This window comes from Numenius arquata, chromosome 8, assembly GCF_964106895.1.
Source record: "Numenius arquata chromosome 8, bNumArq3.hap1.1, whole genome shotgun sequence".
Taxonomy (NCBI): Eukaryota; Metazoa; Chordata; class Aves; order Charadriiformes; family Scolopacidae; genus Numenius; species Numenius arquata.
The window spans coordinates 21,927,939-21,941,188 of record NC_133583.1 but is presented as its reverse complement, the minus strand read 5'-3'; the positions used below and the strand labels follow the sequence as shown (position 1 = coordinate 21,941,188).

General features: G+C 42.8%; 1 protein-coding gene across 1 annotated transcript; it reads right to left on the bottom strand.

Annotated features, from left to right (window-relative positions):
• Positions 1–772: 772 nt before the first annotated feature.
• Positions 773–12,670, bottom strand: LOC141467709 (haloacid dehalogenase-like hydrolase domain-containing 5). Its single transcript, XM_074152356.1, has 8 exons — positions 12,560–12,670; positions 10,120–10,329; positions 8,756–8,868; positions 7,102–7,195; positions 5,898–5,931; positions 4,817–4,991; positions 2,545–2,733; positions 773–1,169 (listed from the first exon to the last, which is right to left on the bottom strand). The coding sequence occupies exons 1-8, from the start codon at positions 12,668–12,670 to the stop codon at positions 773–775; spliced, it is 1,323 nt and encodes a 440-aa protein (XP_074008457.1).
• Between the last annotated feature and the right edge of the window lie 580 nt (positions 12,671–13,250).

Below are 13,250 nucleotides of genomic sequence, written 5' to 3'. Positions count from 1 at the left end.
ATTCCTCGAAAAAAGTGCAGATAAAAAGGCAAAGGACAAAAAGGCCAGGTTTTGTGCCCCACAGGGCACGCACTGTTGGCTGCTTTCCTGACACGACTGTGCTCAGCTCAGCTGGAGTTCCAAAAACGGTGTCAACAAGTCAGCCCTCCCCATCGGACACGGGCAGCTCTATTAAGGCTTTACGTGTTGGAACAGAGAGAAGAAACAGCAGCTCCAGACACACGGCAAAACAGGTAAAAAGCAAGGCTGCAGGGTTATACCTGAGCAAGTACAGAGTAACAGGTGTGAATTTCGCTCTGAAAGCACGCTCATTACTCGCAGAATAACAGGCAGTAATACACATCATGCTCTGTACCTACCAGTTTGTCATTGTGTGAGTGATCCCAGCGCCACAATCCCATATCCTCAAGTTCCCCAATACCTAGAAGCTAAATTTTCCAGCCAACAAAAGATTGTACAGTCGTGTGGGAATTTAAGTACCGCTAACATGAAAAATTGCTATTAAAATACCTAACCTAATGAATCAGAGGACAATAACGGGCAACTAAAGCAAGAAATTGCATATTTCAAAGTACTTTAAAAAGCATTATTGATATTTAATATACTTATATTAAATATATTAATATGCCTAAGTATATTAATATACTTTATATAAGATTGTATTTAAAGTTAAAAATTTTAGAGACCAGCAGTTTGTGGCATGATCTTAAAGCAGTTTGTTTTTTGGGAAGAAAAGCATAGCACTGAGTAGTCCTTAAGCAATCAAGTCGTCTCAATTAGGTGCAAAGTTCTCCAGCTGGAAGACCAGGTCTACAGCAGCATCAACATCTGGCACAATATGATCAGGTTCTACTAAACCAGGCTCAAATCTAAAATCTCTGTGGCCGTGGAACACCGTTTCCGTGACGCTCTCCCTGGTGTCCAAGGGTACCTCCATGTGAGGGTTGTACACCCCAGTACAAACCAGAACAGACCTACAGCGGGCAGCAGCTGCGGACGCCAATTCATTCTCCCAACTGTTGTCTATTTCATCATCCTGAGAGAGGGCGGCAGATCCTCTGCCACCAGCAGCTTTGGCCTGAATCCGTGATTTTGACCCTTTTCTGGAGTTCTCTTCAAGGTCGCGATTGTAAAGGTTAGCACCATAGACATCAGTCATGAGATTATCTCTGGAAACATAAGAAGAAAATTTAGTCAGCAGTGCAATTTTAGTTGTCAAATTTCGATTGCATGAAAGACATGTATACGGTTTCAGTGTAACAGTTCACTTTACACTTTACATAACTTCCTATCTGCGTACTTCACAGAAAGAAATCCATTCCCATTGCTATTTGATTACACCATTTTCATTAAGTGGGACCTATCACAAAAGCAAACAACTTTCCATATTGAAATTGCAGAGTGGGGCAGGGGGAGGGGAAAATCAAGGATAGGTAATTAGCAGTCCATGAGTAAGCTTACTGCATTCCCAAACATCTTAGAATCATAGAATGGTTAGAGTTGGAAGGGACCTTAAAGATCATGGAGTTCCAACCCCCCTGCCATGGGCAGGGACACCTCCCACCAGACCAGGTTGCTCAAAGCCCCATCCAGCCTGGCCTTGAACCCCTCCAGGGATGGGGCAGCCACAACTTCCCTGGGCAACCTGTTCTCAGTGCTTCACCACCCTCACAGGAAAGAATTTCCTCCTAATATCTAATCTAAATCTCCCCTCTTCCAATTTCAAACCATTACCCCTTGCCCTGTCACTACACTTCCTGACAAAGAGTCCCTCTCCAGCTCTCCTGTAGGCTCCCTTCAGATATTGGAAGGCTGCTATGAGGTCTCCCCGGAGCCTTCTCTTCTCCAGGCTGAACAACCCCAGCTCTCTCAGCCTGTCTTCATAGGGGAGGTGCTCCATCCCTCTGATCATCTTCGTGGCCCTCCGCTGGACCCGTTCCAACAGGTCCATGTCCTTCCTGTGTTGAGGACTCCAAAGCTGGACACAGTGCTCCAGGTGGGGTCTCACAAGCACAGAGTAGAGGGGTAGAATCATGATCTTTAATACAATACAGCTTTATATCTTTCTATGAAAAGGATTCTATGGTGTGACAACACATACAGTAGCATGTGACCCAGCTTAAAGACCTCACAAATAAATTCTAGCTCTACACTCCCTAATAACCATCCTTTACTCAAAGCTTGTTAGTGTTATACCTGTAAAGCTAACAAAACACCCATGCTAATTCTCTTTATTAGATTTACATAGCCTATTACATAAACAAAAATAATAATTTTAAAAATCGTGAGAAATCTTAGTTGTACATAAAGCACTCTTTGTGCTTCTATAGAAGTTACACGTAGAAGGAGCAAAGTATTATTAATTTTGAAGGTTAGAAACAGTGAGGCTTGAAAACGTTACAAGAAGTAGACCGCAGCATCGAGAGTGTTAAGTGTTCCCAATGGCGTGAGAAACAAAAGCAGTAAGAGTTGTATTTTTCATTGCTGGTATTTATGTTGCGTAGGTAATTACCTGATGAACTCGTTAGACTTATGGCATCTTACCCGACAGCATAAAGGGTTTGAATGGGTTGTTTCCACTGCCTTTCTGTGGCCTGCGCCCGGATGAGGTATTCTGCATACTGGTAGGTCAGTTTACTGGGCTTGCCCATTAAGGCCTCGTATTTCAGATCTTTGCCGGTGATCTTCTTGTAAATGTTTTCCAAACAAACCATGAAGGTTCCGTGCCCAAACCTACACAGGTATAATCAAATTATATTAAGTACACATAAAATAAGCAAGGCTTTTTTATTTCATGATTTTTTAGGAATAAATCACGTCCCGTAGCTATCAAATTTCCCTCCATTCGCATGCAAGATTTCCACAGCTGTTTCACTGAAAATTAAACGCTGATTAGCTGAGTGATAAAAACCACAATAAAAACACATTATTGGGAGAGCACAACAGACTGATCTATTTTTCAAGTGTTGCAGTGGTTTGTGTTAGCGGTACTTGCACTTAAGTAGATACCCTACTTACAGAAGTGATGCTTCTGGAAACAATGCCTAGCCTGTGGCGTATGCTCTGCAGTGACCTAAGAGAACTGGCTACATTAGCAAAGAGGAGGAGGGACGAAAAAGGAAAATTAGAATCAGACAGAAGGAAAATTGATCTCTCCTTAAACAGAAGACTATACCAAAACCCACTTGTAATACAGAAACAAAAAAAACCTACATGGGTTTCCCTAAAAAATTGGATGCGAAGGAGGATCAAGGAACAAACTCTAATTTTAGAGTTTTTGGTAACTTGGTTATTTTCATCAAGATAGAAACAGTGATGATGGGTCAACCACCAAACCAGTAAATCAGTTATTTCAAAGATGTAATCTCACGATGAAAAAAGCCGTTTTCCTTCATTACTGAAGTCGGGGTGCGATATCAGGGATAAACTAATATGTACCAGTTGAGAAACACGGAATTATCAAAAACACAAAAGAAGAATAAAAGGTTGCTGTACAACAATTCTATATACAATAAATAACACATAGTTCTTAAGAACAGCTGCTAGGTAATTCTAACGCACGTAGATTAGTATAGCTGCTCAAACCAGGTATCTACAGCCTAAAAAAAACAAACCACCAATATAATGACCGTCAGAAGCCAGCAGAGATATACGAGGTGCACTAATAAAGAAATTCAATCTCTAGTGGCCTAGAAATCAAAATAGTCTTTTAAGGAAAAAAGCTACAAAGGAGGGGGCAGCTGTAGCACTTTTAAATGTGGTACAGAATTGGCTTTTCTGAATTCTGAGTGAACTCTGCATTCCCTCTCTCCATCCTGTTTGTTGCTTTATATTATGAAATACCAATAAATAAGCATAAAATTATTTCCAGGAATTGTTAGCAACAGCTGAAAACAACTTAGTTGTGGCATTATATTCCAGTAGTGAAGGTAACAGCCCCGACAAATGCAGAGTTGTCATACTGTCAAACTCAAAAGGAAAAAAAACCAAACTTTATCCTGGATCTTTCCCGAGGACACAACTGAAACGACAGATCTTATTCACTGTAGATGTATTGGTTGCCTTACTCTAGCCTCAAACTATCACACACGTATTTTGTACCACAAAATGTATTTTGCCAACGTGCTAATTAGAAACGGTCGTTGCATCCAAGTAAGGATATCTGACAAGGTCTCCAGCCCAAGATGAATCCAGTCACAATAACAACAATTTCTATTTCAGTGTATGTTCACGTTTAAGACTGGGCGAAGAGAAAGGAAACAAAACTATCAAAGAACTCCCTTCTATTGAAAACAAAATCAAACAAAACCACTATCAGAGATCATGCCACCTTGTTCTGTGTGCTCTACTTGGTTTTTCTTATGTTCCTTAAAGCGCTCACCATATTGCCCTCAGCTCAAAAACACTCTCTGCTTTCAATTAGCACGGTCCATTCTTTACCCTACCAGAAACTGTAGGGCAGAAAAGAGAAATATCAAAGAAGGACCTAATGACATGAAACAACGGCCTTGATAATTTTTTCATTTTTTCCTTTGAACTGAGACCCTGAGGCCCTCAGGCAAAAACCTTCTGGGAGCGGGAAACAGAAAGGTTTAGGGCTTAAAAGCAGTTTTTATCTTGAGTAACTGATTTCCTGAATGCAATAATGTAGACGGTAATTAGGCAGCACTTGCTGAAAGCACATTGCTTTAGAGACCTTGTATTCAAAGCCAAGACCTACTGAGAAGCTGCAGCATTTTGTATACAAGTATTGACTCTGTATTTTACTGAAGAAACAAGAAAAATCCAAATTATCACGATATATTATTGCCCTTACCTCGGGGACTGTGCTTCAGCCACCCACATCAGATCCATGTTACAGGCCAGCACAGGAATGTGAGGGGAGTTTTCCCGGCGGTAGGGATTCCCAGGGTAGCCACTTGTCAGCAGAACGTCTATGATCAGCTGGAGGTTGGTTTCCCATCTGACCGGCTCCCCAAACAGAACAACAGCTACAGAACAGGAATTGCAAAACACACAATTAGTTAACGGCACCAAATCTCTGACACTAAAACTTGGGCTAAAGTGACCGAACAAGTGATTTAACAGTGAACTAATGTAATAGTCACGTTAACTTTAACTTAGGGTTTTAATATATCCTATACCCATTTTATTCACAGAATATCTCAGAAGCAATAAGACCCCACTGCAAAATCTACAGCTTTAAGGAATTTATTTTTTATTGGCTAAGTTTGTCCATAGCACCACAAAATAATAAGTTCTAAATTGCATTTCTAAGTCTCTCATACCTTCGTGAATTCTATGTTTATTGTACAGGATTTAAATAATCCATTGGAGATGTTATATTTTGCTCATCTTAAAAAAAAAAAAAATTGAATGTTGGTTTTAGCCATTTTTCTGGTCTCCAGCCATAATCTGACTCAGATATTTTTAAATCCAAAAGTCCCGTTTCTACTTTCCTGTACTTCAGAAGAGACATGGGTGAACATGGTCTGCTGAAAAGAGATGCTTCTCCTACTACAGCTCTGAAGCGACCACCCTGACCACTGTACCAACAAGACTGATTATTTCTGAACACATCGATTCATTCCTCGTTTTTGAAAGGAAGGCAATAATAGCCCGTTAAAAGGAAGATGAAGAGGAGAGCAGACCTCCCCCGTCTTCTGAGACTTCAAAACCCCATGGCTGAAAACTGCACACATTAAAAAAATAGCTTTATCACACATGATACATTCCAAATTAATGACAGATATCATTAACAAAGAAATTTTAGAATTGCCTCAGCCAACTTCTGAAGTGCCCAGCAATCTAAAAGGAAATTCTAATTATAAAGAAAAGTACAATAAAGATATTTCATCTATTAAAGGAGAGTTGCAAGTTAAGTAAAGATAACTAACCCTCAATCTTGGGAAGCTCCACAGCAGAGGGGTACTGCAATAAGAAAAAAGTAAAAGTTTTCTACAAGATTAAACATTTACTACTATTTTTAACAGAAAAAATTCAAGTATAGCTCCCACAGTTGCCTTCTGCAACGCTGACAGGAAACACACTCTATTTTGGTATATACATGACATCAGTTTACTTAGAAACTCGTATTTCAGTTCTGAAGTGAATCTTGCGGCAAATGAACAGCAGACATTCAGTGTGTTCTACATTCTCCTCCATCTATTTACCTTCCTCTGGCAAGCTATAAAGTTTCAGTTGTTTAATTTACTTGTGTATGAAAGTATGGATGTTTATTTTTCCACAGGCGTAAGAGGCCCCTAGTATTAACAAGACATTTGAAAAGTAGTTTTAGAAATGCATTTCAAACACTGCTAAGAAAGAAAAGTACAGTCTAACACATAATATATTCGCTAGACAAATAAGAGTTTGTATTTCGTGATTTACTCCCTGTGGTGACAGATACACGAACAGTTTCTTGAACTTCTACATCTGCATGGTTGGTTGAGAAGCAAGGGAGAAGGTGATGTAACTGAGTTAGGGATTCTATGACCCACAGAGAATTTCTTGACAAACCCGCTCCATGTGCTGACCCTGGATACGTACAACACACGTGTCTATTTACCATGTATGTATTCACTTCTTTTTGAAATTCTGCACAATTCAGTTGAAACCATACAGTATGTACTGTTAGTATTTAAATATATTTAAATAAGAGTATAAACAAGAAAGGGAATCCTTTGGAGAACAATTAGTTATCTACAAAACACTGATTTACAATCAAAGCAACCTCAAAGCCTAGAAACAAGACCAAGACAACCCTGTACTGAAGGAAAAAGATTATTTTATCTTCCAGACATCTGACGAAGCTAGTAAGCTTTCCAAGACAGATTTTGAATTAGATATCTATTCTAAATTATAAGGTTTTCCACAACAGTATGTTACAAAACCAAAGATAATGTTAAAGAATTACCACTGATAAAAAAAAGTTTATAGTTGTTCTTGACAATGCTGTAATAAAACAAACAAGCGGAAAAGCAGAGTCAAATTACAGTGTAAGAACAGCAGGATTAGCTGGGGAGTTTAAATACTGACCCCTATTATAGAATGTCATCAACTGAGCAAACAAAGGATTTTAAAAGAAAAATACGCACTCACCAGAACGCTGGGTCTCCTGTCATGGTCAACTACATCTAACAAAGGGTGTTTCTCCCGCAAGGTCTCAATGGTAATAGGCTGACAGAAACCAAGGCTGGGAAAATACCAGTTAAGGATACAGAACTGCTTTTATCAAAAGATCTTAAAAATCGGTAATTCCATTTTAACAATTTTAACATAAGCAGGTTTATCCTGTAAAGCGAGTTTAGGAATCAAAGCAACATATCAAAGATTGACTTTTTCTTCTGCGAGATAAAAAGATGATCATGCCACTATTTATAAATGGGAGACCTGCGTGTCTGAAATCTTAAGACAGAAATTATGCATAAATCTTGCTCAAAATATGAGACAAAAAGCAAGAAGCCACTCTAGACCTGCAATACTGCAAGATCATCTTTACATAAGCACAAAATGAAGTTTATCTGGCAGCAAGACAACATCTTGTGTAATTATTACAGGAAAGAAATATGAGGTAGTTGAGGAAATAATACTGTCTCCAGACTGTGCTTTCCTTAGGCCATTATGGCTGCAAAGGTATGGCTAGATGAACAACCAGCACAAAGCTCCATTCTCTGCACTAAGGTGGACTGACTAATCACGTTTAATTACGCTCTACAAGTAGTTAAGTTAAATACCAAAACACATCGGAAAAGGAAAGGACCAAAAGGGATAAAAAAAAATAACTTTCTGATCTGCATAGTACTTCTCTTAAATGCTGATCTAACCCATTAATTTAAGCTTAGTTAACAACAGGCAATCAAACTACAGCTGCTCATTTGTGTAAAAAAGCGGTTGTGATGCTACTCTGAATACTAAGATGACTTCTTACATTTAAGTAGCTCTTATTTTCATTTGCATCGTATCGGTTATATAAACTAAGCCACCTGATTTTGTATTGGAATTAACACCACGGCCATTTGTAAAGCTACTTTAAAATAAGACTATCCCGTATGAAAAAGCTATTTAACGGAAATACATTCTTTATATTTGTATTTAGTCTTGTAATACACTTTTCTCTTAGTCCTGCCTAAAAATTTTGAAAATTAAGGGGAATATTCCTTCAATAACTTTTTCTCACCTTTGTATTTGAAATAAAGCTTATACTTACAAGTCGCAAATACATTTTTTACAACTTATATTAACACCAACTTTAATCAAAATCCCAATAAAGGAAGAAGTGCAGAAGGGAGTTACTGGAAGAATGAGCGAAGATTGTGCCAAGGTGAAGGTCATTAAATTACAGTTTGAAGCTTTGATACCATCGTTACATCAACGTCATTTAAGTTCTTTTTGGCAGTTAGTACAGAGGCAGCCACTGAGCTAGAAGCCAGATGTGATAAATAATAGATAGAATGCACAAGAGGGCAAAAACCCCTTGTGCTACAGTGCCATTTACATACAAATAATAATAATTAAAAAAAAAATTCTCTCTTTTCCTTCCCAATTAAAACCAGATAGAACGAAGCAAAGCAAATAACAACACAGCAACCGTTTTCAAAACATAAATTTGCCACCACAGTGAGAACTACCATTGCCTATTTCTGGATGTGTAGTGTTGAAATACTCGCTCTCCACTTGATGCACAGGATCCCCTGGACTTGGTTAAGGAAAATACTTAAACAGAAAGTTGTTTGGTTTGTTTTTTTAAAGATACTCTTGAGCAATATCAAGAACTGGTCCTTGGCCAGATACGAGAACACATTTTTCGTGGTAACGTTTGAACATCCGTAGAGGACTGTGGGACATCACCACCTGATCCTGTGAAATCTGTTTGGGATTTAAAAACAAAAGGAGGCTGTTGGTATTCAGAGAAGTTATTGTATGCAGATTTTAATTAACAGGTGTGACAAATTCTATGCATTACAAAACAATCATACATATCTACCTAAAACCCTACTGTATTATTTTCTCTTGAGTTTTGCAGACTATTGATAATATGTCAGAAAAAAAATACATTAGTGACAAAGTGTGATACACACCCCTTCCAGCTTCCAGCATTATAGAATCATAGAATGGTTAGAGTTGGAAGAGACCTTAGAGATCATCGAGTTCCAACCCCCCTGCCACGGGCAGGGACACCTCCACTAGAGCAGGTTGCTCAAAGCCCCATCCAGCCTGGCCTTAAACACTTCCAGGGATGGGGCAGCCACAACTTCCCTGGGCAACCTGTTATTCTATTCAACTGTATATTACTCTATTCAATGTGAACACAAGGTTTTCCCTCCTAGTTTCACAGAATCACCAAATGCACTTAGAAAACAAACAGGGAAGAAGAACCAGAAGTGCCCTAGTTCCAATTGTGGTACCTTTGCAGCATTAATTTAATTGAATCAGAAGACCTTCACCTTTTAGCTTCCATATCCTGTTCCTTCAATAGGTATAAAAATGGTAAAATTATCATCCTGAGAGGATGCTATTATGTATCACTACTTATAACTTTTACAGATCTTAAAAAATAAAAAAAATAAAAAAATAATTGAGATGTCATTTTACCCACCACACACAGGATTTTATTGTTTATTAACAAAAGGCACTGCAGAACAAACTTTACAGCTTTATCTTAGTAATGCTCAAACACAGGCTCCAGCAACGGAGAGGTACTACTGCCTGCAGCGCCCACAGATCGAGGAGGGGGGAATAAAGTTGTATCACTTGTATCAGACAGAGGCAGGAAGGTCCCGTCTTGCACGGTATCTCAGAGGACACTCGTCTTGCTAGAACAGTTTCATGTTACTGGCACACACTTTCATTATTCTGGAGAAGGCATGATTTATCCCCACGATAATAATGTTGCAAAGAAATACCATTACCATTGGAAAAACCAGTACCTTTACCAGTGGAAATACCATTAGCTTTGGCCAGCGTTTTTTTACCTTTATCATACCTCCAGCAAAGCATTTCAGATGGCTTAAGGGAAAACCAAAACTGATTTAACTGAGCAGCATTTAATGGAAGATAATACACTTGGCAAGCTCACCATAAGTAAATAATTAAATAAGTAAGATTTAAGTTACTCACTGGAACTCCCAGCAGATGAGACAACTGATCAGCTTTTTTCTGGCGAAGGCAATCCCCCGCGTTGGTGACAAATACCACCGGCACCAAGAACTGTCCCTGAGAATCCACCAGCTTTCGAAAGGCAGTTTTTGCAGCAGGAATCGGAGTCTTTCCCCGTACCAGCACCCCATCGATGTCAAAGAGAAAACCAAAGGATGGCAGTGTGTTGAGCTGCAAGACGAAATTGAAAAGAAAGAGTGCCTTAGTTATGCCCTTAATTAGGCCTGTTGGATAAAGCTTAAAATAGCGAATGCCCGATGAAAAGAGATGCCTCCACAGGGAAGCAATGGATCTTCAACTTTGTGCATACAGAATGTTCATACACTGCAATACCTGCTGTGAAAAAGCAGCACAGCAACTCCGTCTTCCTTATGCACGCAGCCGCAGGAGTTCTACCTTGCTTTATTAGCTCCAGAACATTTCAGAAGATTGGGACAAACTGAGTTAAATTGATAAAGAGAGGTACAAAAAAAATACGTGCTGCTGTGCCAGCAACTCATGCTTTCGATTGATTTATCCCCACCCTACTTTGCAGGTAATTGCAATGCTCAGAATACTAACAAAATGAAACTACTAACAAAGTAAACAAAAGTAATTTTTTTTCAGCAGCAGGTAGGTCTTGAATGCAAATGTTGTACTCAGCTCCTCCCTTAGAAGCTGTTTAGATGCAAAGGTTGTACTCGGCTTCTCCCTTACAAGCTGTTTAGATGCTAAAACTGTCCCTGCTGTCACTTATACTTTTCTGTCCCACGACTGCAGCCAGACGTTGTTGTGCTCCTTACACATTGCCTCAGTTGATTCTTATTTTATATATGGCAAGCTAGTGCCTATTGTTAAAGGTAGCACCTCCTTAAACAAAGATGCTGTTGGACTTACTAAAATTTCTCTCATTGCCCGCCATTGAAGAGGTGAAGAACTGGCTGTGACGAACCCCGAAAGGGAGCAGGAGGTGAAGAGGGGTAAGAGAGATGAGGAGGATGACAAGCCAAAGGCAGAGAGAGGACCCTCGAGCAACGACACCATTACTAATTCAGGTTGGAAAAGGACGGACCAAAAAGGATCTATAATCTAAACATCATTTCTCTCCTAAGCCTAAAATGGAATCGAGGGCTCTTGGAATTTATGGTCTCCTCTTTCATTTCATTGCTTGATGAAACAGAAGGCAGAGATGAAGCGCTGGGACCAACCACGATGGGGAAACGGGCACAGAGACAGCTCCAGCCAACAGAGCTGAGACAGCCTTTGCTATTCCATCTGTCCCAGGGCTCTTCCCGTGCAGGGAGAAGGGCATTTTGCCTATTTAAGGAGCACTTTCTTCCTCATCAATTATTCACCTGCTGCATTTTCCCCGCAGCTGGGCACAGCACTGAGACAGACACTGCCACTGCCATCGGGAAGGTGACGGGGCTCCAGAGGCTCCTCGACACGCCGGCTCTCGCTGGTGCCTTTGCCAAGACCACATTTGGAAACCCGGGAGCTTGATCGCATTCCCCAACTGAACCCAATTTAATAAAGCCAATGCTTCAAGTGCATCACAATATCGCCGATTTTAATTAGGCGGTTGGGTTTTGGTCAGTTTTACAGGCAAGTACCTCCCGTGAAAGCGCCCTCCTTTCTACCCCATATAACCATCAGCCCGCTATTTAAAAACAAAAACCCCGCAACCGGGGTTTGTCTCCGAGTTGTCTGCAACAGTTCCATCAGAGACAACCCCACCGCTAGAGAGATGATGTTGCTGATAAGCGCAGGTAATTATCTCAGGCTCCGGGAGCTGCTCCGGGGAATTACTGGAACTACACTGTAAGAGTTTTGTAGGAAACAGCCTGCCGCCTTCGTTTTGCCACCTGTAATTGCTGGGGACAAGCCTGAGTTTCACCGTGAATAACAAGGGAAAAAAATAAAAGTCTTTCGCCAAGTGCACAGAGGAAAAAAGACCCCGGGAAGGGATGAGCATACACCAACGAGATAAGGAAACTAACAGCTCTTTTTCCCCTTCTGGCCATAAAGGCTTCTCCCTTCCCACAAGCGACCCGCAGCGCGGCGACAACGGAGGGGAGAGGAGGGAGCCCCGCGCCCCGGCCGCCGTAGGCACGACTGTCCCGGTTCCTGCTCCGAGACAACACGCACCAGAAGCCGCCGCCCCGCCCCGGGGATGAGGGGGGCTCCCGGGCACTGCGGGGAACCCCCAGCAACGGCACCCCGGCTCCCGGGCGGGGCGGGAGAAGGGCGATCCCCCAGGAGCGGGATCCGCCACCGCCCCTCAGGCCCGGCCCCGCCGCACCCCGGGCTCTGCCGCCGCCGCCGCCGCCCGGGCCCGTTTCGGTTCCGCCCCGGCCCACCCCGCTGAGGGACCCGCCCGCTCCCGGGACGCGACCGCCGGCTGCCCCCCCCCGCCACGTACCTCGCTGCCGCCCCCCGCCTTGCGGAGCCCGCTGAGGGCCCGGGTCCGGGGCGGGCGCCCCGCGGGGCCGGCCCTGAGGAGAGCGCGGAGCGGCAGGAGCGTCCGCCGCATCTCGGCCGGGGCTGAGGCGAGGGAGGGGGGGAGGGGTGGGTAGCGCCCGGCACCGCCCCCGCCCCGTTTGGCGGGACAGGAGGCCCCGCCCCCGCCGCGTGAGCTCACCGAGCGACGTCAGAGCGACGGGCCGTGACGGCGCGGACGTCAGCGCCGGGCCCTGGGGCGGGGGGGGTGGCCCGGGCTGCGCCGAGGGATTAAACCTCCGCTGCAAAGGCATCTCCCAGCAACGGAAGGGGATCGAGCGGAGATGGAGCTGAGATCTGGGGAAGGAATTCTGTGCTGTGAGGGTGGTGAGACCCTGGCCCAGGTTGCCCAGAGAAGCTGTGGCTGCCCCATCCCTGGAGGGGTTCAAGGTCAGGTTGGAGGGGGCTTGGAGCAACCTGGTCTGGCGGGAGGTGTCCCTGCCCAGGGCAGGGGGTGGCACTGGGGGGGGGGGGCTTTAAGGTCCCTTCCAGCCCAAACCATTCTGTGACTCCGGAATGCATCTCTAAACCACAAAAAGGAGCCAAAATCGGTGCAGAGAGCAGAACAATTAGGGAGGTTATTCCCTGAAAGCTCGGGCACAGCGCAGAGCTCT